This window comes from Canis aureus, chromosome 10 (genome assembly GCF_053574225.1).
Source record: "Canis aureus isolate CA01 chromosome 10, VMU_Caureus_v.1.0, whole genome shotgun sequence".
NCBI classification, from domain to species: domain Eukaryota; kingdom Metazoa; phylum Chordata; class Mammalia; order Carnivora; family Canidae; genus Canis; species Canis aureus.
This window is the reverse complement of record NC_135620.1, coordinates 72,133,100-72,159,902: the sequence shown is the minus strand read 5'-3', so window position 1 is coordinate 72,159,902 and position 26,803 is coordinate 72,133,100. Positions and strand designations below refer to the sequence as shown.

The 26,803-nt window shown below is 45.2% G+C and overlaps 1 protein-coding gene and 1 long non-coding RNA gene across 8 annotated transcripts in view; one reads left to right on the top strand and one right to left on the bottom strand.

Annotated features, from left to right (window-relative positions):
• Nucleotides 1-24,959, top strand: part of ASTN2 (astrotactin 2) — an 850,745-nt gene extending 825,786 nt beyond the window's left edge. For all 7 annotated transcript variants that reach the window (XM_077913090.1, XM_077913089.1, XM_077913088.1 and 4 more), the window contains 3 exons: nucleotides 9,040-9,140; nucleotides 11,249-11,432; nucleotides 24,138-24,959. In XM_077913090.1, the coding sequence (XP_077769216.1) occupies nucleotides 9,040-9,140; nucleotides 11,249-11,432; nucleotides 24,138-24,375 (523 nt within the window). In that variant the 3' untranslated portion in view covers nucleotides 24,376-24,959. The remainder of the gene's footprint in view (nucleotides 1-9,039; nucleotides 9,141-11,248; nucleotides 11,433-24,137) is intronic.
• LOC144322732 (uncharacterized) lies at nucleotides 1,375-16,315 on the bottom strand. The gene is made up of 4 exons (XR_013388371.1): nucleotides 16,221-16,315; nucleotides 4,514-5,211; nucleotides 3,039-3,348; nucleotides 1,375-2,535 (listed from the first exon to the last, which is right to left on the bottom strand). It is a non-coding gene; the product is annotated as an uncharacterized LOC144322732 (long non-coding RNA).
• Nucleotides 24,960-26,803: the final 1,844 nt, after the last annotated feature.

Genomic DNA, 26,803 nt, shown 5'->3' with positions numbered 1-26,803 from the left:
TGCCAATTTGCAATTTTAAAAGGCACCAAGGAAGAAGAGAAAGACTTCATGGTGAGACACAGAAAGAGGAGCAATGTCAGGGTTGAAAGGGGATGACGGGTGATGGTGTTGCTGTACGGAGAGCTCTTCCTTGTCAAAAGTTGGGAACATGGAGTTCATCCTCCTCATGAACTCTAAGTTCCTCCAAACTGTGACTCAAGACCCAGTTGGGACCAATGAATACCTACCAATTGTATCTATTTGGAAATAGCACTAGGAACTTTGAGTTGGGAGACCTATGCTGGGGGGCCTGGCTGAACTATCTGTGCAGCCTTGGAAAAGTCAATTCAAATTTTCGTGGCTCATTTGCCTCCTTGTAAAATGGATTTAATAGTACACACTCCTTAGGCAATTCTAAAGAGAACAGAAGACAACTGTGTAAAAGCCCCCAGCACAGAGTCTGATAGAGTGAGTGCCCAGGAAATGTGTGGGGTCTCTAAGGCACTTTCACATCCATAATGAACATTTGGTCCTCACAGTATCCCTGTGGGGTTATCAATAGTATCCAGGCTACAGAGAGGTCAAATCATCTGACCAAAGCCACATAGCTAGTTAAAGACAAAGTTAAACTCCACATCATGCCCTCTGTCTCTCACTGCCACATATCTGTAAGTTATACTTCCCTGTAAAAAATTCCTATAACTGAAGTCATTTAAGAATTACTGATTTTATCTGGGTATTATAGAGGCTGTCTGGGATATAATAAAGACATAAGAAAAGGGCCACAGGAATATAGAGATCCCAGGAATATAAATTGAATTGGAATAATAAGACATTCCATGCTTAATTCATTCCTTGATTTGAAACCATAAAATTTGTCTGCTTTGCCCTAAAACAGCCTGTTACAAGAAGAACATCCTCCAACTAGGAGCAATGGTCAGTCTAACTGTGTATTGTCATGTAAGCCACTCCCTGAAGAAAGAGAAGGAGAAGTAAGGGGACAGGCAAGAAGAAGGGAAGGAAGACAAAACCTGAATTTCCCTTTCAAGAGAGGTCAGATTACACTTGATGGGTGAATGAACAAGCTCAAATGGACCATTTACCTAGTTTTATACATTAAAATCCTTTGGCATGTTCACTCCTCTAAGGCTTTCAGGGTGGGGGGTATGAGGATTGTCACCCTTTTGTGTGTGTGTGTGTGTGTATGTGTGTGTGTGTGTGTGTGTGTGTTTATGGTTCTTTTTTTTTTTCTGGTAGAAGAGAACGTGATTTTCATAGGTAGTTGGCATTCCCTGTAAGTTGCAGCTGACCATGGATCCAGACAGTCCTCGAATGTGTATCCATAGCTTAGTCCATTGGTTTAAGAAAGGAAGAAAGAGCACACTTGAAGGAAACGTAAAGACAATAATTAATTTTTATTGAGGTGCTCCTAGCACTGCATCCCATTTCTTGTTCACTTGACCATCTCCATCTCCCTGCTCTTCTGTGAGCTCCTGGAAAGCAAGGCCCACACTCTTCTTGCCCATTAAGTATTTTCATCCTGCTTGGGAGAGTGCCGGGCACCTAGCAGGTGTTCTGCTGGGAGCAGGCATACAGTGGGTGGCACAGCCGTGAGGATCATTCACTCCTCAGTCGGATACTGCAGCACACTTTAATTTCAAATCAATTTATATTTATTTAATTTTAAATACCATTACTATAATCATTCATTGCTGAGGTCTGGTATTGTTGGCACTATGAAGATTATAGTAATGTTCACATATGAGTGAATTGGGGGGGGGGGCTTTGACAGGCACAGCAGTAGATGTCTAGTACTTATTCTACATTGTTGTTGCCTGTGCTTAAACTTAGCACCCATGTTGGTTCCAGATTGGGGCTTCCCCCAGGACCCCAGAGCTCTCTGCTGGCTGCCCTGGCCCCCCGCCCCACTCCCCTGATTCTTTACCTGTGTGCTCATGCAGTCGGAGGAGTTGAAGGGAGTGCAAGTGGTAGGAGCTGATGTTTGGAGTACAGCCACGGGCCGCCTCACCTTTGGTCCCAAGCACAGCCTCCCAGTCATGCCTCGGCCTGGGTTGTTTTGAAAGTAGAAACCAGGACTGGAGTCCTTAATACCATGGCGGTCTCTCTGTGCTGGGCACCGGAATTAAATATTTATGTTGGCAGAAAGCACGAGTCATCAGCCCAAGTTGGGAGATAAAAAGGTTGGTTTTTGGCCCTGGGGAGGAGGTGGGCTGCACGGAGATCAGAGCAGGGCTCCATAGCAACCCCTCACTGTTCATTCTCAGGTCTGACTCTGACACTCTCGACGGCCAGCACCCCACTGGGGAAGACGTTGGGCATCCGAATTTTGTCAGCCAGTTCATACCAATGCTCTCACTTCACAGGCTGGGAAACTGAGAGCACATCACAGTGCTTGTCCAGTGTCAGAGTCCAGACTGGAGTCCAGATCTTCAGCAAGTAGTTGTGACGTTAGACCTGAGGTCAGGAGAGCTGCGTCACCTTGAATACGTCACCTGAGCCCACTGAGCCTGTCTAAAGCAGGAAGGATGCCTAACCCTGGGATCAAAGGAGATAACGTAAATAAATGATTTATACAAGATGCTGTCAAAACTTTAGCTCAAGCTTTCCTCAAGAGGTCCAGATAGTACGTATTTTAGACTTTATGGGTCAGGTGGTCTCCGCTGCAGTTACTCAGCTCTGCCACTGTAGTGTGAAAGCATCTACAGAAAATACATTTTAAGAAACTGAGTGTGGCTGTGCTCCATTAAGACCTTATTTACAGAAACATGCGGCAAGCCAGATTTGGCCGTGGGCCGTGGTTTGCCGACCCTGGCTGTAGATGCTTGGAACTTGTGAGACTCGATGATGTAATAAATGACCCCAAATTTGAGTGGTTTAAAACAAAACTATCTGATTATGCCGATGGATTTGGTGGGTCAGGCCCCGGGACAGGGCACAGTGGGCTTGGCTGTCTTTACTTCATGAAGTCTGGAGCATCAGTGGCAGGATGAGCGACCTGACTGCTTGGGCTGCAGTTACCTGAAGGTTCCTTTACTTACCCAGCTGGGGCCTGGGCTGGAATGACCCGGACACCAGGCCTGCTGACATGCCTGCCGTAACCACTTTCTCCATGTGGCTGGGCTTCCTCACTCCAGGGTGGCCTCAGCGTAGCTGGATGTCTTGCATGGAGGCTTGGGGCTGCGAGCAAGCAGGTTCCAGCGAGAGAGGTAGAAGTTGCACAGCCTTTTATGATCCAGACTGAGTCATACAGCATCCCTTCTGCCGAGCTCTATTAGTCCAAACATTCCTGACGCCACCAGCATCCAAAGTGGAGGGACAGAGAACCCCCACCTCTCAGTGAGAGCAAAGCTAAAGAATTGGGGGAGGGAGCTCACTTTTAGAACCATCGTGGAAGAGATTAATAATTCAAACACACACATGGAATAGTGGCAGACGCTTATTTTAGCACTTTCTGTGTGCTACATCCCTTTGAAGGAGGTAATATTATTGTCCACACTTTATTTTTATTATCATCCCCATTTTAAAGACAGGATACACTAAAGAACGGAGATGTTAATTAACTTGCCCATGGTAAAGAGTCACACCAAGAACCCGAGTCTTTGGGCTGCCTGGTGTCTAGCTACCTTCCTACCAGTAGTCACTTGAAGACATTATCACACACCTGCTCTGAGCACAACTGTTCTGTGCATTCTGGGTCATCCAAGGGAAGAGGTATGACACTGAGTTTCATTCATAAAAAACCTAAAATGTGGGTGAGGGGATTAAATTCTGATTTAATTCTCACAACCCTGTGAGATGGAACCTTGGTCCCATGTTACAGATAAGGAAACCAAGGCCCACAGTTAAGTCACTACTTGCCCGGTAGCTGATAGAGTCTAGCTAGACTCAAGGCCAGCGCAGTTTGATATGCAATCCCATGCTGTTTGTCATAGACTGCAATGAGGAAAGATCTGGAACAATTAATACTGACTCTTTCAGAGGAAAACAAATTTTTTTTTTTTCAATCCCTAACATGTCAGATCTAGCCTATCCTTAGAGTGATACTGGTTGAGTTTCTTCACCACAGAGACGGGAGACTGAGGCCCATCGGAGAAGGGCAGTTAGGTGTCCCTGGCCGGCCAGCTGCTCAGATGCAGAGCCGGAGCTGGGACTCTGCTTTTCCCACCACATCGACTGCCACGTTGTGGCGGGAATGGCGGGGAGGGGAGTGATGGTAGGTTGGGTGTGGGGCAGTGGGGTGGGGGTAGGAGTGGGGGTGGGGTTTAGACTAACTGGGAAGTTGTTTGCCAAAGCTGTGTGGGGGGAAGGAGCATTTTACAAGACCAGGGCCTCTGGCCTGGAAACATCTGTTTCCCTTCAAATCAGCGAGGAGACTTTTGCCTCCCCAGAATGCCTAAATCATGTGGCGGCTGGGGAAGAGCAGGCGTTGGCCTGGAGACTTCAAACGCATTCTCCCGTACTCTCGGGGACCTGGTCCTGATGTGGGCCTCTGGGGCTCCATCCCAGCTCTTACCCCCTGTCAGATCCGTGAGAAGCTCTCACCGCCAATTAACTTCTCGGTTTCATTCTCTCACCCCTGCTGCGAGGGGGTCTGGAGGTCTTGGATGGGACCAACAACAGCTTCCTCTCCACCCACTCTCCTCTGATTTCCACTAGGATGACTTCTTCTAGATGTCTGGGGGAGACGGGGGAGAGGGGTGCTCAGAGCCTCGTGCAGTCTCATGATAACTATTGATGATGACACCGCAACTGTCCCTCGCTGAGCGTCAGCACATGCCAGGCAGCATAGTGAGCACTTCCCCATGTCGCTTTTTACTCTGGCAGCTACGCTATACAGTGGGTTTTAATATCATGATTCCTATTTCACAGGTGAGTACATCGACACAAGGCCTCACACAGGCAATAAATGGGGAGCCAGAATTTAAAACCGAACAGCCTCATTCCAGGCTCATGTGTTCAGCCATTCTGTCATTCTATCTCTTATAATGACCTTTCAACCAAACCCCCTTTTGTTCATTTCACAGACAGGGAAGCTGATTTCCAGACAGGGGAACTACGACTTCCTAGTCGATTGAGTCATTCATTCAGTATGTCATTCATTCTGGCAAGTACTTGCCGAGCATCGCGTGATTTAGATGTCTGAGCACCAGATGTCGGTGGGTGGATAGAGATGGGCAGTGCCGTATTCCGTAGTCCTGAAGATGCGTACTCCTGGGGGCAAGTGAGAAGTGTATGAGCACTGACCTAGTCGTGCGGCATGTGCTGTAACAGGGCACCGTGGGCAGAGGAAGGTTTACTGGAGGAGATGGGGCTCCACTGATGCTCCAAGCACAAGGTAGAAGGGGTCAACTGGGGAAGGGCAAGGATGAGCCACACAGAGGTGTAGTCATGTGCAAAGGTCCAGAGGTAGATTCCATATCATGGAACCATTGGCGGTTCGCTATGGTTCTACTATGAAACAAGAATAGGAAGCAAAGATCGGTAAACGAGGCTGGATGTGTAGCCAGAGTTTGAGGTTCAGTGATATTAGGACAGTCAAACGAGTGAAGATCAAAGAGCTGCACTGAGCCTCTGGTAAGGGATTTGGATTTAGTTCCAAGGGTGATGAAGAAACATTAAATAATACTTTGCATTTGTGTAGTCAATCCCAAGGCACTTGCCCGCACTTTGAAATCGCAGTACATGGAAGAGTCATCCAAGATCTCCCAGGCCTCAGTCTGTGGAAAACCTGGGACAAGGGCTCAGTTTTCTCTTCTTTTAATTCAGGGATAGCTGGCACACTATATTACATTAGTTTCAGGTGTACAACGTAGTGATTCAACAACTCTCTACATCATGCAGGGGTAGCTACCCTCTGTCACCAGGCAACACTATTAGATGCCATCGACCATATTCCCCATGCTGGACCTTTCATCCCCTGACTTCTTCATAACTGGACGGCCATGCCTCCTACTTCCCATCACCTGTCTTGCTTATCCCCTTACACCCGAGCCCTCTGAAAACCACTGGTTTGTTCTGTGTATTTGTGTGTGTGTGTGTGTGTGTTCATTTTGTTTGTTTCAGGCACCTTGGCCACTGTTCTTTCCCCTAAAACAAAGTCGGAGAAAAGAATAGGGTTTGAGCCTGGAACTCCAGTTCCTAAATCGCCCATCCCACTCCATCCTTGGAGCTACCTCTTTTGTAATAAAAGTTCCCGTAGGTGCAGTGGGACCTAACTCAGCCAGTGGTACCAGAAGCAGGATAGTGTATGGAAGGAGCACCGGGGCGGGGGTCAGAAAAGCCAACGTCTACTCTGATTTTATTAAGCATCTTTCCTCTCTGGGCCTCCGTTTCCCCACGTGGAAATAAGGATATGGAGTTTGGTGATAGCTCAGGGGCTCTAATTCAGATTATCGGTGGACCTCAGCCTGCTCCGGTGGGCAAAGAGAAGATGGAAGAACTGAGGTGAAGGCAGCTGGCACCCTTCCTGAATCCCCTGAGCGACCCTGAGGTCCACCTGCACCCTCTCTCTCTCCATCCCCACTTTCCACTCTGCTGTGTGGGTGTGTCCCTACGTCTGCTTCTCGGTCTCTAGCTCGCTCTCCTTCTCCACATGAGGGGCCGCCACTTTCTTCCCCTCACAAAAAGCCCCCTCCAAGCCCTGCCGGGTCCCCTAACAGCTTTCAGATGTGTCTCTGGAACAGTTCTACAATTACAGCTGAGCCGGGCAGAAAGCGCTTGGCCTTGTGACTTTTGACCCAGGCCTGTGAGGTTGACATCTTCCTCTTTTTCCACCCCTCCGCCCCCGCCAGCAGGGTGGCCTGAGGCCTCCTCCACACCGAGGCCTCCACTGACACATTTGGTTTACTCTAATGACACAAATAGAAGCTACCTTTTGGGGAGCAAAGATTGAGCCAGGCCTGATCTATCGTTGTATCATTGAGTCTTGGCCCCAAACCTGTGAGGGATGGATAGCTTCACCCTCTCTACCGAGACTGAAGCCCAGAGAATACTCAGCCAGCAGCTGAGGAAAGCAAGGATTCTTCCCAGGTTTTATTATTATTTTTTTAATATTTTATTTATTTGTTCATGAAAGACAGAGAAGCAGGCTCCTTGTAGGAAGCCCAATGTGGGACTTGATCCCCGGACTCTGGGATCATGCCCTGAGCCAAAGGCAGACGCTCAACCCCTGAGCCCCCCCAGGGGCCCCTCTATGTAGGTTTCGTAACTTGAAAATCTAAGGCGGCTTCTTCCCCGGCATGCTGTTATTCATGCTGCTTGGCTACGCAGGGAGGTGACCCTAGACCCTCTTGGTGGAGTGTATTACAGAAGTGCCATGGAAACATCAGTGGCCAGTGGGAAAGTCGTGTTTAAAAAAAGTTTCCGACTCCTCATGTTTTGAGGCTAATTCACATATTCCATTCACTACATCCTTCCGTGTTACCCTCACTTGAAATGCATCGCCTCTTCTCCAAGAAAGCATTTTTTAAATGTGTACTCTTGTACAAATCCGTGCTGTTTACATGGTCTTTATAAAAATCTGCAGCTTACAAGCCACTTCTCGTGTATCACTCTATGGGATCTCTGAGACAGTCATGCACTGTCTCTATAATTATCCCCATCTTGTTGATGTAGAAATGACTAGGAAATGAGATGTGATATGCTCGGGTTCATTCATTTACTCAGATATTTACCGAGTACCTCCCATCCATACCCAGCCCTGGTAAGTGCCAGGACATTGCTGTACTCGAGCTGCGGTATATAGGTATATACTCCCTCTGGGAGCCGCAGACCAGGGTTTGGATCCCGCCTCTGCTGCTTTCTAGATGGGTTGCTGGGAGGGTAGTAAGTGCTTACGCAGTGTTACCCAGGACTGTCCCTACCTCCCTACTCTGCTGCTGGCTCATTCTCACTTCCTGGAGTTTGTCATCTTACTTCTAACGCCTCTGTAAGGCTTTTCAATGATAACTCACCCATGTAGCCTTTAGAGATGCCTGATTCAGAGAGATGAAGTAAGCACAGAGAAGTGACTCAACTGAGGTCACAGAGCAAGGGAAGAGAATAGAATAGAATGTGAGCCCACGTCTGGCTGTCTTCAAGACCAGGCTCCTTCCTCTGTCACCACTGCTTCTCTTGGCTAACACAGTACTAGAGGTAGTAAGCCCTACAACTGAGCTCCACTCACAGTGCTGAGATACAACAGGAGAGATGTAGTGCCCACATCACAGTGCTGTTGTTCTTATACCAAAGGTGGAAGCCAAAAACCCAGAAAGCAGATGAATAGATTAGCTTTTTAATGAAGATGCGGCCAACATACCCCATGTTTAGGCCTCTTAAGACCTATGTTTTAGGGACAGCCCCACCCTTCCTTACCTTTGCCAGCACTCCAAGCCAGCTAATGAAAGATAAAAGGTGGAATTAGATTTGACAGTGTGGTTAGGTATCTAATCTTTGGATCCAGGCAGACCTAAGTTCTGGTCCCCTGTTGCTACTTCCTTAATATGTAATAAATAATAGGGCAATTACATGACCTCTTTGGAACCAGTGTCCTTCTTGATAAAATGCAGTCATAGTACGCAGCTCATGCAGTACAGGGATAAAAGAGCTCCTGGCACACAGTTAATGCTCAGTAACTGTTAAGTGGATGAATGAAAGAACATGTAAATGAGCATGTCCAGCCATGCCAGGTAACTCTGGGGTTCACTTCCAAAGCCCAGGACTCAGACTGCTCTGTCCCTAAGTAACTGTGAGACCACAGGAAGATGTAAAATCAAATTTCAGTTTCCTCACTGAGGTGCAGGTGACACTAATCCCCACCTTCCAGACTTGCCTACTTGGAAAATAAGAGAGTAAGTGCAAAGTGCCCAGCAGGCATTTGGTGCCCAATAAATGCTTCACAGTTGCTTTTTTTTTTCCCCAAAATCTCTTCTTTTGTAGTCTCAGCATCCCTGACACCTTTTGACTGCTGATCTTACAGTATGATTTCGTGTTCCACCTTACAACTTCCAGAGCCTTCTCTGAAGCCACAACCCAGTACTCTGTTTTCTTGCTCTGCTACAGGTTCACTTTGTATGCTGTGGATACACGAGGGAGGCACTCAGAGCTCAGCACAGTGACCCTGAGGACAGCCTGTCCGTTGGTGGATGACAATAAGGCAGAAGGTGGGTTATCCATTTCTTCACTTCCCAGGTAACTCCCATATTTCCTCTCTAAGTTCTATACCCAACAGTCCCTAACCACTACCCCTTTCCTGCCTCATACACGTATTGGCACAAGTTGAACAAAGTGTGAAGAGACTAAGAGGACAGAAGAAATAGGGAACTAAATTAATCAAAGCCATGAAGGAAGTTGAGATTGACCAGCAAGATCTTAGCCAGTGGAAAGACTTGCCCTTCTTTCAAGCATGTGTCTGTGTTCTGACTTAGAGGCAAGGAGTGGTGGAGAGTCAGAGCGCCATGACTATGTCCTGCCCCTTAGCCTAGGCTTTTTAGAGACCACTTTTTTCCACTTCTGTTTATGCTAGGGTTGGCATGTGAGTGACAATAGACCACTCCACCACTAAGCCCATGGCAGGTACCAATAGCTCATCACAGCATGCATCTCCATCTAGTCTAGGGGTGGCCTCAGACCCCTCAGCATTGATCTATAGGCAGTGACTATCTGAGTTGGCAAGTAGGATTAAACCTTTATGCTGCTCCTGGCCCGTAAAGCTGTAAGCATCAGGCACCTGGAAAAAAAAAAAAAAAGAAAAAGAAAAAAAGAAAAGAAAAGAAAAGAAAAAGAAAAGAAAAGAAAAGAAAAGAAAAGAAAAGAAAAGAAAAGAAAAGAAAAGAAAAGAAAAGAAAAGAAAAGAAAAGAAAAGAAAAGAAAAGAAAAGAAAAGAAAAGAAAAGAAAAGAAAAGAAAAGAACTGGTCAGTCAGACCCACCATGTACTTAGTTCTTAGCTGACATGAGGATGAAGTGTCCATAGCAGGACTGGCAAAAACCTGGTGTAGACTGTGAGAACCTGATGGTTCACTTCAAGTTGAGCAAATGTCTTCTAAGAGCACTGGTACACAAGCAATGCAGAAGAGACATGCTCTTCACCTTTTAGGAACTCACATTCTAGTCTCTCTAGAGAGAGAGACATTTCTACAAATGGCTCAATAATAAGCTCCATAATACATGCTTTGTATGCTACCAGACAAGAGGAAATAGTCTTCCTGTTGAGGAGCTATCGAATCTCAAAGGTAAGGAGGTTCGAGATGGTTTCCTGATCATTGATGATGATGATGATTAATAATAATAATCATCATCATCATAATTATTTTAAAATAACACATGCGTATGGTTAAAAAAAAAGACAGAAAAATTAAAACCAGAGTGGAAATACTATGAACTAAATGCTCCTTCCATCCTAAACCTGAGTCCCCCAGATTCTTCTAGAGGCAATCACTGTTAGCAATGACTTGGGGATGTGCATAAATTTTGATCAGAGTCTTCACAGATGAAAGAACGGGCCTTCCATTCAAAGGGAGCTACCCATGATGACTTTAAGTTACATCAATTTCTAGGAACAACTGAAGGAGCAGAAATTGCCATATATGGTGAGCAGAAGAGTCTGGTTTTTCTTTGAGAGGTGTTTTGGTTTTTTTTTTTTTTTTTTTTTAAGATTTTTTTTTAATTTTTTTTTTTATTTATTTATGATAGTCACAGAGAGAGAGAGAGAGAGAGGCAGAGACACAGGCAGAGGGAGAAGCAAGCTCCATGCACTGGGAGCCCGACGTGGGATTCGATCCCGGGTCTCCAGGATCACGCCCTGGGCCAAAGGCAGGCGCCAAACCGCTGCGCCACCCAGGGATCCCTGAGAGGTGTTTTGAATGGAAACTTCTTAGACCTGATCACAGAACTATGTTGGAAAAACTACAGAGAGGAGATAGAAGTAGACTGCTGAGATGAGCCCAAGACAGTAGATTTAAGCCTCTGCGTTTGTTTGGAATTTTATGTGAAATCATGGATACCAAATATATGTTAATAACAAAGCTTGCGAATTAGGAGCACTAACTCTGTGCCAGGGCCTGTGTTGAGTGCTTTACGTTCACTTTTTAATTTCATCCTCCCAGCACATCCCCAGAATAGACATTGCTATTTGCAGCTGATAGTCTGTCGGCCCTTGAATATCACACACATGAATTCCAGCACAAATGTGCCTTCCTTGTTGCAAGGTGTGTTTCCATGCTCACTTTTTCCTGCTGTCCAGTGATCCGTGCCTGCACTTCTCCCCCTCAGAGATAGCAGACAAGATCTACAATCTGTACAATGGGTATACAAGTGGAAAGGAGCAGCAGACTGCCTACAACACGCTGATGGAGGTCTCGGCCTCAATGCTGTTCCGAGTCCAGCATCACTACAACTCTCACTACGAGAAGTTTGGCGACTTTGTCTGGAGGAGTGAGGATGAGCTTGGGCCCAGGTATGGACAGTGTGTGAGTGTGAATGGAGTGGTGGATCCTTCTGGCTTCTATTTGAATTTATGAGAGTCTTTATTCCATAGGCTAACAATGGCTTTGTCAACTAAATAAGAGTGTCATCTACCTTAGTCATGTCAGGGTGAGAAATTGGAAAGGGGCAGAGAGAATGACAGATTCTTGGAATTTTAGCTTCTCAGACTTCTGGAATGTCAGATAAGACATTCAGCACTGTTTCCCTCAGTTACTCCCCTTACCCACCTTCCACCTTTAGTGTTGGAGATGGGAACCATGAACTCCTGGAGGAGATCTGTCCTAACCAAGACCGTGAAAGGGTATAGCGGCAGGCTCATGGCCCTTAATCTAGGGCTTTCCTCCCACTTCCATAAGAAATCTGACGTTTTCTAAGGGCACCTGGATGGCTCAGTTGGTTAAAGGTCCGACTCTTGATTTTGGCTCAGGTCATGACCTCAGGGTCAAGAGATCAAGCCCTGCATCAGGCTCTACATTGGAGCCTGCCTGAGCCTGAGATTCTCTATCTCCTTCTCTTTCTTCCCCATTCCCCTGACTCTCTCTCTATCTCTCTCTCTCTCTCTCTCCCTCCCGTCCTCTCTCCCCCTTAAAAAAAAAAAAAAAAGAACAACTCTGAGGTTTCTAGAATAAAGTCCATTAGTGACCATGACTAAATACATTCCTAAATTCAATGTGTATTAAGACATGATCTTTATCACCAGCAGTGACTGTACCAATCGTTGTGCTAGGAACCATGGAGGACGCAAACGTACCTAAGACAATCACTATCTTCTGAAGCTTCATAAAGTAGTATATGAAGTAGTGGTTATGTTTTTATGCCTTGCACCTAACAACATTCATTCATTCATTCATCACTTACTTAGTAGCACCTCTTACCAGTTGGTTGTTGACCATGCAGTGACAAAAACGGATAAGCTCACTGTTGGAGGTAATTAAACAAGCAATTGAAAAGAATAGGAATGGTAAGTATAATGAGCACAGAACAGGGCCCTTTGGGGAGGCACAGCAGAATCATCTGGTCTAGGTAACCCAGCGAAGCCTTCCCAGCGGCTGAGACTGAGACTGACAGAATGAATAGGGGTCAGACAAGAGGAAGGAGAAGAGGTTTGGAGAGTTTGGGGCAGAGTGACCAGCCTGAGAAATATACAAAGGAGATAATGTCACCTTAGGGCAGGGTTTTCCTCAAATTTTCATCATTTGCCTGCCGCTTTTATTATTTTGGGCATATCACCATGCCGTAAGCACTTTTTGTTTTGGTATTTCATAGATTTACATCTCACTGAAAATCTGTTTGAAAACACTGTATCATTTTATAAAGGGAAGAGTAGTACCATCCATGTTTAATAGAAAATTAAATCCCCTCAGAGTCGGGTAAATGTAAACATTTGATACAATGGAAGGGAAAAAATAATAACAAGAAACAATGCTCTTCAATCCTGGTAGAGCATGAGGCTCTGCATTTAAAAAGGAGATTAGCAAGTGTTAGGGAGTACTGAGGACACAGTCTTGAACCAAGAGTTTCTTTTTTAAAGTAATCTGGAGCAGAGGAAGAGAATGAAAAAGAGAATTTGACTGCCTTTCCCAGGGTGATTCATTGTTGTTTAATGCTGAGTCTGTGATTATCTGTAGCACCACCTAAAATCCTTTCTCTTGCCCCTGGGGAACCCCTTCTACACTTTGGTAAACACTATGTGTAGAGGAACTGAAAGAATTTCCCTATAGTTGGAGCAAAGTGTGTGACAGCAGGAGTGATAAAAGATAAGAAGGGAGAGGTCAGTAGGGGCCAGTCCTGAATGCCCTGTAAGTAGGGTTAAATTATTTGGATTATCTCCCTAAGGTAATGGGAAGCTTTTCAAGTGTTTTTCACAAGGGGGTGATATTAGCAGATCTTCGGGAGGGATAAAGATCCCTCTGACCACAGTTGGGAGCTTAGACGTTCAAGAGGGGTCAAGACAGGAGGGAGGTAGTGAGGCCCTCGAGGCTACTCTTACAGTCGTCCGGGGGAGATAGCGTGGTGTTCTGGGGCAGGGTAGTACTGGTAGCATGGGAGAGAATTGCCTGACTTGCTGAAATACTTAGTCAGTGGCACTCTGTGCTTTAAAAAGCTTTAAAATTACCCTGTAAACTGGGCAAAGTAGGATATTCTCATCTTGCAGATGATAAGGAATTGGGGGCCCCATGCGGTTAAATGAGCTGCCTACAGTTGCATAGTTTGATATGGAGGCTGGTTCTGCCCTGAGCTCTCATTCTGAGCCCTTACAACACTGGCAGTATCCTTCCAAGGACTGGAGGCCCTCAAGGGAACGGATGAGAGCCTGGTCAGGGATAAAAGGGATCTCTCCCTGGAATAGACCTTATCTGCCCATTGGGTCCTGGACTATAACTTTTTCTCTTTCACATGAAAGGAAGCTTCTTTAGATAAAAGCTAAAAGAAGGCAGACAGGCAGAAGCCCAGAGCCCCAGATGAAAGCCACTGTGTGAGTCATCCGGGCTGCCATCTTGCCCATGGACAGGGAAAGGCATCCCACTTTATGGGGCTTTCCCACAGGGCTCAGAGAGTTTGGGTGGAAGCTAAACCAGAGCTCCGCTCCTGACTTTGTCTTTACAACCTTCTGGGTTCCTTTATGACCTTCCAGAACATAAATCTTCTGGAAAGGGTGCCTGGCCTCCCACAGAGGCAGGACAACCCACTTGGTAATGGACTGTGATAACCCAGTAACCTCCAGCCAACCCGTCACCAGTCACTGTCCGCCAACCCAGATTGGTGTCACCCAGTTTCCTCCCTTCTCAGTCTGTCTAGTCTCTGGGGGAGGATATGAGATTCCGCTAACATCCCACATGGGCATGTCAGCAGGGATCAAGATAGCTGCATCCTAATCTATCCTCACTGGGCTACCTTGGGTTCTGGTTCTCTCTTTGGCCCTCAGCTTCCTCATCTTTAAAATGATGATGATGAACTAGGGCAGAGGTACCCTTTCTTTTTAGCAGTAATTTTTTTTTCTAAATAGATCTTATATATAACCCCCAGGTCTTAACTAGAATGGTACTTTCTCAGAGAATCCTCTAAAATTTCTACCTGTTCTCCTAATCAACACCCTCATGTTTTAATTTTCTGCATCATACCTACTAGTCTCAGTATCTTGTGTTGCTTATGTGTTTACCATTGTGTTCTCTCTCTTCTGCACTACGATGTCTGCTTATATGTACTTAGTGATTCTTTATGTCCTAGTCTCTCTTCTAAGTGAGTGCCAAATAACTACTTGTTAAATAATTGGATAACAGGATGAGTGGATTTGTGGCTCAGAAGATTGAACGGTTGTTCTGGTAGAAGCTAGAGAGGGTGGCCTGGAGCCCCACCTGATGGGTCTCCATTAAATTACTCTTTCTCCCAGTCCCAAGGGACCCTTAGGTCTCTCTGAGCTCTCAAAGATCTGTGGGTCACAGTTGGAAACAATTGAATCCCATGAACTCTAAGGTCTTTCCTACTCAAAAATAGGAATCAAAAAATGTATTGTCCTTGCAAATACTGAGAGAGCTGAGGAGACCACACTTCATTAATTTATTTATTCACTAATTCATTTAATGTGCCCACTATGTGCCCAGCTCTGTGCTATGGGCTGGAGAATATATGAATGAAGAAGATAGATCCTGCCTTTACAGGGAGCAGCATCTAGTAAGAAAAAGTCTGAAGGCAGTTGTAATGAAATGCGATAGGAAGCATGTGCCATAAAAAGGAGGGCAGGGAGTTTGCTTTACAGCAGAGGGCTTCTCTAATTGGAATGTGCATGAGAATCCCCTGAGAGTGTTGCTGAGTTTCAAATTGACTTAGTGGCTTAGGATTGGCCTGAGATTCTGCATTTCTATTAAGCTCTGGGGTGATGCCCCTGTTGCTATTCCCAAAAGCACACTTGGGAGTGATAAGGTCCTAGATGGCAATAGCTGGCACAGCTGATCCAGACCTGGACCTCAAAGAATGATCCACAGGGAAGAACATGAGGTCTGTGCCTAGTGTCAAACGATGAACTGGAGTCCTCCAGGCAGAAGGGAGAGGATGTTCTCATCACAAGGAACAGCCAGTGCAAAGACGAGTGTTGGGGTGGGTCGTTAAGAGGATACACTTGAGCCAAGAAGTACAGATCTCACTGGAACAGAGAGTTCAAGGTGAGGAGGTGGGGGAACCAAGGTGGCGAGGTCAGCAGAGGGCAGATCATGATGGCTCTTGTGAGCTCTGTTCAGGAGATTGTTCTCTCTCCCAAAAGCCAGGTAAAGGTCTTAAACAGAGGAGCAGTTTGGGTAAATGTGCCATGACTCTGAAGGGTTTGCAAAGTGTAAAGGCGAGAGGGCAAGACACTGCCCTGGAGCCAGGAACCTTTGGTTCCTGTCCTACATCTGCCATCTGCTTGCTGTGTGACCTTGGACAAATTCCATTGCCATTCTGGACCCCACTTGTAACATAAAAGGGCTGGGCTCCAAAGTCCCCTTCCAGCTGGGAAGCCAAGGAACCAAAATCCCTAAAGCTCATAAAGGGCAGAGAGGCACACTCAGACTGTCCTTTCCCCTCCACTCAGCACACCCTGATTCTCAGGGACCTAGGCTGGTCAGGATGTTAAGAGCTCCTCCCAGGAGGACTTATGCCATGGGACGAACTCTATTAGGATTCTCTTGGCCCTAATCACCAAACCCCAAAATATTCTGTACCTCTCCCTATATCTGTAGTCACATAGCTCCATGTAGCTTAGTGATAAAAGGGCATCTCTTACCTCTGCCTAGGAAGTCTATCAGGCCAGTGGCCTCCAGATCCTGGTTCCCGTGGCAGCCACAGGTGTCACAAACAGCTGCTCAGAGGAGACCTGCTGACAGCCGGCTGTCCCAGCCATACGGTTCCTATTAGGAGACGTGAGGAACTGAGCTCATAGGTGGCTAAGGACCAGAATTGCCTTCAGTCAGAACACCCTTGACCACTCTTGGGCTTCTCGATCCTCTCAGCTACATTTGGCTAAAATGATAGAGTAGAAAGAAGAGAGCAAGCACAGAAGAGATGTTTCAGCGAATTCATCTCTCTGGACTAATAATAGTATATTTACTATCTCAGCCCCTCTTTCTTCCATGGCAGACATTGCTAATAGATTGCAGACATCGTCACAGGCTTGGTTTAGCCTGGGATTTTTCTCAACATAGCAAGACAAGCCTTTCCCATCTGAGGAGAGTTGGCACATTTCTATGAACCATGGTTTCTGTGTCCAGAGAGAAAATAAGCAAATTTGATGTCACTGTACATTCTTGCAGGTCAAGATAATATTAGCTCTTTCCTTAAGCTATCATGGATTAAGTCTTTTGGAATTTCTAGGATATTGGGAACAAAAGCACACTTAGGCTTCTAGGGCCATATTCCTATGGATCTCAGAGACACTTGTAATTTTTCTGCATATTTTGACATTTCTGAAATCAGGATGGACAGTGTACAATGGATGTGCACGCTAAGTGTTACATTCTTCTTTCCTTAAAAGGCTGCTATTAAGTCGGTGGCATTTCATGTAACTTAAGTTGCCTTAGAGTGGATAAATACAAACAAAACACAGTAGGCCTTTGAACAAGTGTCCCATGGATCATTGTTCCCACTGATGGTATAACAAGTTTGGCTGCTGTCTTGAAGTCTATATCCATTCCACACTGAAACCACTGGGTTAGTTGACATTCTGTCAAACTCAACCTCAGTTAAGGAATGGATTTTGGGGCAGGTCTTGTGGTTTCTTGTGAGAGAATAAGAGGATGAAATATAAATATTTTCACTGTTTATCTTATGAATCACATTTCAAACCTGGTGTTGAAGATACATAACCAGGTGGCAGTATTTGTACTGCAGGTTTTCTGTTTTGGGGGGAGTAGTCCAAGGCTAGATTTGATGTGTATTTATTCTGAAAATGACCCCAGTGAACAACTGGGAATCCATAAAACCATGGTTTCATTGCACAAATTCATCACACCAACTATAAAATATATGTTTATATACACATTATCTTCGAAATGGAAATGCCTTATTGTATTTTGTTCTAAAAATAATTCTTACTCTATGACATCTGCATGATGTGGGTGTATACATAAAATGGAAAGTGGGGATCCCTGGGTGGCTCAACAGTTTAGTGCCTACCTTCAACCCGGGGCGTAATCCTGGAGACCTGAGATCGAGTCCCACATCGGGCTCCCTGCATGGAGCCTGCTTCTCCCTCTGCCTGTGTCTGTCTGTCTGTCTCTCTCTCATAAATAAATAAATAAAATCTTTTTAAAAAATGGAAAGTGAACAGTTTGCACCTCTGAATCCCATTATCCCAACCCAGAGATAAAATCATTAGCCCTGTGCTTTCCAGATGTTGATACAGGTATTCCATGGATGTGCACATGAATAGGGATGCTGGTACAGGCCTATGGATATACCTGCATCTACAGCCACAGCCCTATTTCCACCAATTCTGAAATGTTCAACAAATATGTATACTAGATTCTGGTATCTGCCTGTTTACACTTAACAAGTCTTTTCTCCTGGATGCATATGTTATCTGGGAGGGCCCTTTAGCCATGCAATTTTATGAATGTATCATATGTTAACTGAGCCTTTTATTAAAGACCAACAAGGTTTCTTCCAAATGCTTTGCTATTATAAGCAAATCTATATAAACATTTTGCCCATTTGCCAGATTACTTCCCTAGGTCCACATCGATGCTCTTGTGCCATTTCATTCTGTTTATCAATTCCTGCAAGAGAATTACTGGATTTTAAAAGCTAGGGACTGAGAATTTCCTCAGTTCAAGCCAGTTTACCCTTGTTATTCCTTCTTCTTGTGCAACCAGGACCTGGGAAACAGGGGGACTCCACACAGTCCAAGAAGCAGTGGGAGATATTAGTCGAGCTCCTATTATGGGCCCAGTCATTTATATGTCATTTCATCTCCTGAACCATCGATTTTGAAGAGTAAGCACTGGAGAATCAGTGGAATTGAATTGAATTGTTTAGGGTTACACAGCTAGTAACTATCAGGGGTCAAATTTAAACTAACCTCAAAATGCAAAGTTAAAACCAATATCCTGTCCATTATAGCACATTGCATCCCAAGATAAGTACACAACTAAGGCAGAACATAGTATGTATCACAACAGAGAAACAAAAGGATTCAGTAGCAAAAGGGGGGTGGGTGGGAATATGGCTTATGATAGCTGGGAAAATCTGGAAGACTTCCTGAAGATGAAATTTCGGCATGACTTTGAAGCATGAACCTCAACACATGTGGTCCTCTCCCGTGAGGAACTCCATGTCTCTACAGTTGTGTCACACCAGATTCTGTTGTGAAGTGCTCATCAGATGCCCATCAGATGGCATTTCTCTGTGAACAAAGCCCCTAATTCCTTTTAGATTGAAAGAAAACAAAACAACACAAATCTTCTCCAACTTCTACATTATTCAGAATTATTAGATTCTGCTATGGTCTGAATATTGTATCCCTGAAAATTCTCAGGTCCCAAATCTAATGTCCAAGGTGATAATATTTAGGGATGGGGCTTTTGGGAGGCAATTAGGTCATGAGAATGGATCCCTTTTGAATGGGAATCTCCACTCTTACAGAAGAGGCATCAAAGAGATCCTTTACCCCTTCCACCATGTGAAGGCATAGCCAGAATGGACTGTCTATGGACCAGGAGGCTACCTCGCACCAACCACTGCACTGCGTCTTCCAGTGCTATGAGCCTGGACTTCCTGACCTTCAGAACTCGGAGAACTAATCTGTGTTGTTTATAAACTACCCAGCCTGTGGTATTTTGTTGCATAAGCCCAAACAGACTAAAACTCCTTTCTAAAACATACTTGATTTGATCATCTCCAGGGAAGGAAGCCCACTGAAAATATGGAAGGATCCATTCTATATTCAGAGGGCTCCAGTTTTATTTTTTTTTAATTATATTGAGTCAACATTTGCCTTCTGTTAATTTGAAGGTGATGTCATTGATAACACTGGGGTGCCTTGCAACAGAGGTCTAGATGCTGTTTCCACATGGTTAACCCTGGTCAAATTATATGACCAGCCTGAGCTCACTTTTACTACCTAAACATTGGGACTAAAGTATAACTCTAGAACTGTGGCGAGGATTATATTTAGTTTCAGTTTCCACCCCTCCCACACACACACAACCTTTATTTATTAGGACAACACAACCATTTGCCTAAATATCTCCCTTCTGTGGACACATTCCATTCCTGCTTCCCACACTTTCTCCTAAGACTTGCTTTTAAGACAATTTTCAGCATCATGATCTGACTAGAGTTTGCACAGGTCCCTCTTACCAGAAGTGACTGGGGTTCTCCAGATGTGGCCTGACCAGGGCAATATGAATGAAGTCATTCTTTCTCTTAATCTGCCCTATCTGCTTCTGGAGGTTGTGTCCCATTTTTGTGCAACCACGTCATGCCCTCAACTCTCATTAAGCTTGAGGTCAGCTAACACAGAGACATTTAAGCTCAACTCAAGGAGATAGGGAGGAGGGAGAGAGGCCAATAGGAATGTTTCCTTACTGCCTCTTTTTTTATCCCTCTCCATTCCAAGGCCCCCTTAGAAATTAGGTCTCTATCCACTAACTGTGTCAACAGCTGATTGGGTAATGGTGCTGGGAATAGAATGATCGGTCAAAGGTTCTACAGTTCCCGGAGAAGTGGCATCAGAACTCAGCCCCTGACTCCTCCACAAGCCATTCCTGTCTCAGTCTCGCTTGCTAATACAACCATAAATTAATGTGTGGTGTCACTCCTTTACCTTTGGCTTCCTATTCCAGTGGGCCTGGGTCCTGTCTCTGTGAGGAAGATTTCATTTCCGGTATTTGAGAAAAGTGGTCACTCTGACCTACGATTCCCTCTCCAGGGAAAGCTTGGACCATGCCTGGCCTTTGATTTATGCTTCTCCATTGCCTACAAATTTATTGCCGAGCAGTCTCGCCTTTGGTCTCTCACTCCTGCCTCCTCCTCTCTGGCCTTTGAGCACCTCCAACCCTTCTCTCCATGGCGTCACCTCCTGACTTCTCCTGTCTTTGTTGACTAAATGCAAGCCAAGGTCTGAGGCAGTGTGTGCACTGGAAAAAGAACAGGGATAGTTAAGTGAACTGACACAGGTTTAGTGCCTATTGTGTACAGACTTCTGTGCTGGATGCCTAGGGCAGGCACTTCATTTCAGGCTAACAACAGCACTAGAAATAAGCATCTCTAATCCCATTTTACAAATGGGCAGACAGACTTACAGAGCAGAAGTGACCACTCTAATGGCCTCTGAAGCCTGTGTCCTGTCTACTACAGTATGCTATTTGGATCTTGGCTAACATTTACTAGGAGTAAGCAAACTACTCAGATTATCTCTGTCTCCCCAAAACACTGCAATCACCTGCATTTTATTGATGCCATAACGAAGAGTGGCATCAAAGAACTTGCTGATGATCCACAGAGCTGTTAAGTTATAGAGCTAGGATTTGAATCTGTGACTCCAGGTTCATGTATTTCAATTTGGCTCTGTACAGTCAGGTGCTTTGGTTCCTGCTCTGCCCCTGTTACTAATTTAAGTTGTTCTCTTAAACGACTTTCTCACTCCAAACCTCAGTGTTCCCATCCATTCAACTTGGTTCAGTTGAGTTCCAGGATTCTCCTTGAGGACGTGGCTGGGCCGTTGGGGGCAAAGCTTTTGGACATGTTGGAGGAATTTCCCTTTCCAACCTCATTTTATATTTGTAGCTTGTTTCTTGTGACTGTCTGCAGCAGTCACTCTCCATTGCCTCCAAAGTATAATACTTCACCATGACTTTGAAGAGCCTTAATGGTCTGATGTCTGCCAAACTGACTAGTCTCTCACCCGTTCTTCACTCTATTTCAAAGCACTGGTGGTTCATTTTTTCTCTTATCTAACTTTAGGTAGGCTCTTTCCTCTGCCACCCATCTATCTGAAAAACCTGTCTTGTCATTGAAGTCCTGATGCAGACGTTACAACCCTTGGGAAGATTTCCAAGCCCCCAAATTTATGATTAGGTGGCCTCTTTTTATATTCTCAGAGCACACACTGTGTCTCCAACCCAGAACTCTGACCCCAAATTAGAAGCTGTTACTATTTCTGTCTCCTGCCATTGACTTGCAAAGGTGCTCTAGGCTTACACGGGTACACAAATAAGGATACTGATAGGAGGTGGTTATATATTTATATATCATTTGTTGAAGGTTTGTTATAGATTCATCATTTTTTTTTAAACAAGCTTTGTGGCAGATACAGGTATTATTCCCATTTCATCCATTTCATGGATAAAGAAACTGGGTCACACTTGATTAAACAATTCCCTCAATATCACAGAGCTAGTAAGTGACTGAGCCTGGATTTGAACCTGAGCAGTCATGCTCCAGAGCCTGGGTGGTGTACCATTATTCTGTACAACCAACATCCTAAGCTTCAATGGCCTGGCTCCTGCCACTTCTCCAGTTTCCCCACTGTGTGCCCACTTGCACATGGTATTCCAGCCATAAATCCTCAGAACTCCTATGTAATCTCTAATCTTTATGCCTTTACCTCTGCCTTTTATTATGCCTTTGTCATCTTTCACCCCCAACTCATTTTTGAGACTCAACACAAGTTGCCTGTCTACTAGGAAGCCTCCTTGGATATTCCCACTCCTACCTAGATACCTTCCTGTACTCCCCTCAACCCCTACACCTCCTCTTTATCACTCTTGCTATTTGTGTTATAATTTTCCATCTGTCTGTCTTTCACACCAAAGTGGGAACCCTACTGTAAAATAAATGCTCAGTAAATGATCAGTCAATGACTTTATCTCCTGTAACTTCACAACAGCTCCATCTTTCAAGTGAAGACATGGGTTTAGAGACATTAAGTAGATTTCCAAGGACACAGAGCTATTAAAGAACAGAGCAAGGGCTCAAACCAGGAGGAGATGGACTTGTCAGGCTCCTCTTTGGGAGGTGCCTGCCAGCGGGAAGAGAGGACTGTGGGCAGAGTGGCAACTCGAGTGTGATTATGAAGCTATGAATTCTTGGCACCTCAGGAAATATTCCACCCAAGTGGTGAACTATACAAAGAGGACTTTTTGAAATGTACCTCATAAATCATGCCCACAAAACACACACACAGAAGCCAGGCCCTTTTCCAGCTGCCATGCAGGTGCCTAACACAGTCTCCCATTTGTGGGGTCTGTTGTTGTAAAACACCCTCCCTCCTGGGGTCTCAGAGGGGCATTGAGAGGACAACATGAGAGAGCTGCTCATTTAGCCCTTGGGTATCTTGAAGGTATTGGGATGTAGAGAAAATTGGATTCCGCATGGTGACAGACACCTTGACAGTGAAGCTAACATATGGTATGACCCAGGAAAAGGGCATCCCTTTCACTCTCTGAGCCTTTGTTTTCACATCTTTAATAAGGGTAGGTCAGACCAGGTCAGTGGTTCCCAGTTGGGGCAATTTTTACCCCCAAGAGGACAATTCACAATGCCTGGAGACAATTTCATTGCTATGACTGGGCCAAAAGAGTGTTATTGGTATTTAAAGGGCAGCAAGCAGCCCAGGGATGCTGCTAGACTTCCTAAAAGACAGTCCCTACAGCAGAGAACTATCTGGCCCAAATGTCAATAGTGCTGTCATCAAGAAACCCAAGGATCTGGGAGATCCTTGCTAGCTTTGATTTTTCTATGCAGCTGTCAGACCTCCTGAGGGATGCCCTCTCTGGTTCTAGTTAAAGGGTGACAGATACATTACTAATGATGATCACCACAGGACAGAGTGATTCTTGCTTAGAGTGCTCAGTATGACCTTGACCCTAAGACACCATCACAACAATACTTTATAATCACAGGTATCATTTATTAGGAGCTTACTCTGTGCCAGGCTTTGGGCATTTCTCATGGTGAATCTTCACCACCACTTATAATGCTAAGACTATCACCCCTGTTTTAGAAGTGAGAAAAATGAGATGCCCAGAGAAATCTGATTTGGGGACCTAGAGATTAAGGATTTGATGAACGATTTCCAAATTTCCTGACTGTGAGAAATGAAAGAATATGAGAAAACTAGAGAAACACAAAAGCAGAAGTTAGGGAGGGACTATGTGGGTGTTCAGGCCTAGATCTGAATGCCTAGCCCCAATGGCCGACTTTATGTTTGACCTTGGTCATGCAATGTCATTTCTCTGAGCTTGGCTTCACATGCATTTGATGTGAGTGGAAAGAAGAGTATGGTCAGGGCTGTTGTGAAGATTACATAAGATTTTAAAATATTGGTAAAGCACTTACTCTGCATCTAGTGTGGCAGGTGTCAGTAGATTATAGTTGTGATTGCTATTTCTGTGTAGCATTATTATAATAATTTCTACTTGGTCAGAGTCCCAAGACTGGTGACCTTATAATTCCTGGGACTCTCATATCTTAGAAATAAAAAGACTGGTTCAAAAGGTTATATGTCGCTTTCATTTTCTACACATGACGTGATTGAAGAGGACAAATTCGGAGGTGATTTTCGAATAGGTGTTTGAAATACCCACACTCTGGCCAGGAATGGGTAGGAGATTGTTGGGACAGGAAGTCCTCATCTCTCAGTTGATCTTTATCCATCACTCAAGGGCTTACCTCTTAATCACTGTCTCGTCCTCCCTTTCAGGAAGGCCCACCTGATCCTGCGGCGACTGGAGAGGGTGAGCAGCCACTGCTCCAGCCTCCTGCGAAGCGCTTACATCCAGAGCCGTGTGGACACCGTGCCCTACCTTTTCTGCCGCAGCGAGGAGGTCCGGCCTGCGGGTATGGTGTGGTACAGCATCCTCAAGGACACCAAAATCACGTGCGAGGAGAAGATGGTGTCCATGGCCCGAAACACGTATGGGGAGTCCAAGGGCCGGTGAGGGAGGGTGCTGCCCTCCGTGAGCACAGAGACTCTCCGTGGGAGGGGGAGCAGTACTCTCATGGATCCTGGGGCCTGGGGGGGGCTGGGGGACAGCTGAGGATGGGCCTGGCAGATGAGGCTTGCCAGCAAGGCCAAAGCAAACTCTTTCTCTTGTGGATAGCCGGCAGAGAACTTTGTAACCACTGGAATTATCCGTTTTTCTCTTTTATTTTTTCTAAGATATTATTTGACTCTATCAAAGTCTCTCCTTTTTAAACTTTTTCTTATGGATGGCAGTCAATCCCGAGGCAGGAGCTTTCAGGTGGAGACCAAGCGGCCTTTGCTCTTCTTCCTTCCTCCTGCCACACTCAGCTTCCTTCCTGCAATGGACCCCGAAGGAGACCTATGGAGAGACAATCTGACCTCTTCAGCATCAGGAAGGAGGCCCTGAGGATTGTTGCAGTGAGGAATCCTGGGTCTTTATGACTTTTTTTTTTCCAGACGTTATTGAGTTTGCAGGAGCCCTGCCTCTTCCTGCTACCTGTGGGTCTGCCCAGAGTCCCTGCAGGACTTTCCATGCATTAAAAATTCTTATTGTCTCTCTTTCTGCTTGGGGAGTGTTTCTTGTCACTGGGGGACCTCTCTTTATTCACTCAACCGGTACTTATTGATTCCCTACTACATGCCAGGCAATGGGCCTGCAACTAGAGTGAGAAGCTCCCTGCTCTCAGGGAACTTACAGTCCAATGGAAGTTGTAAAGAAGGACTAAAGCAATTTCAATTTCAGGCTATACTAGGGCAAGAATGGGCAACTTATTGTTGGGCTGTGAGACAACCTAGAGGAGTTCTGAAATGCTTCCTTGAAAAAGTGATGCCTGAAGCCCAAAGGATGGGGAGAAGAAACCAGACAGAAGGGAAGGATGAGATAGGACACCATGAGCAAAAGTCCAGAAATAAGAGAAAACAGAACACATGCAAGGGCTGAAAGCACGTTTTTATACAAGATTTTATTTGTTTGTTTGTTTGTTTGTTTGTTTGTTTGTTTAAGAGAGATGGGATGAGAGTGTGTGAGTATGGAGAAGGGCAGAGGAAGAGGGACTCTCAAGTGGACTCCACGCTGAGCGCAGAGCCCAGAGTGGAACTCAATCTTGTAACCCAGGAATCAGGACCCAATTCAAAATCAAGAGTCTGATGCTTAACAGACAGGGCCACCCAGGTGCCCCATGGACTGAAAGGACTTTTTTTTTAAGGTTTATTTATTTACTTTAGAGAGAAAGCATGTGAGTGGATGATGGGGCAGAGGGAGCAGGAGAGTGAGAATCCTCAAGCAGACTCCACACTGAGTGAAGAACCTGATGCAGGATTTGATCCCTGGATCCTGAAATCATGACCTGAGCCAAAATCAGGAGTCGATTGCCCAACCAACTGAGCCAGACAGGTGCCCCTGAAAGCTCTTTCAATGAAGATATAGACCCAAGAAGTTGAAGGAAAAGCTAGAACTAGGCAGGGTTCTGAAAGCTTGGGACAGAAAGTTTGACAATATTGGAAGTAACTGGGAGCCACCCCAGAATGTTAACAGAGTAAAATGCCAAGCTTGCTCTTTAAGAAAAATTGTTTTGGCCACAGGGGTGGAAGTGAGGCTGGAGAAATCCCCAAAAAGGGTGACTGTTGTTATTTTCCAGGCAAGAAGTGATGGCAGCTTGGATCTTGAGGTCATGGAGAGACATTCAGCCACTGGAGTCTCCTTTTAAAAGGCAGACGAACTGCCTCCAATGTGTTACCTGGGAGGGTAATGAGTATAAAGAGGCATTATAGATTTTTAACATTCTGGTAATAGCTCCCAGGAGCTAGCTTGCTTGAGGAAGTAAGGATGTAGGTCAGGTGTTTCATAATGCAAGGATGGCACCTGTTAGAAGAGAGTAGGGCACTGTGGGAATTCAGAGAAGGGGAGAAACTGAACACCAGTAAAAGATAAGCAGTTAAACATATGCCTACTTCTTAGTTTTGATGCGTGCCTATGAGGTCAACATAGGCTCAACCACCACCCACCCCCTGACTCTAACACACATGGGGAAACAAAGCACAGGGACATCTTTTCAAACAACTCAGGTGCCTAGAGATCTGCTCAACTTCCAGCAATCTAAGCTCAAAGATACTCTTTCAAGAAGTTTTGTTATGATTGAATTTACATTTCCACAAGCATGTAGGTAGAGGTTAGATGAATGGATTTCTCCTACAGTGTTGCTGACTCTTCTCCTCCTAGGCATAATATAGTCAGAAAGGAACCAACATCAGAAAGAAAGGGAGGGAGGGAGGAAGGAAGGAATGAGAAAAAGAAGGAAGGAAGGAAGGAAGGAAGGAAGGAAGGAAGGAAGGAAGGAAGAAAGAAAGAGAAAGAAAGAAAGAAAGAAAGAAAGAAAGAAAGAAAGAAAGAAAGAAAGAAAGAA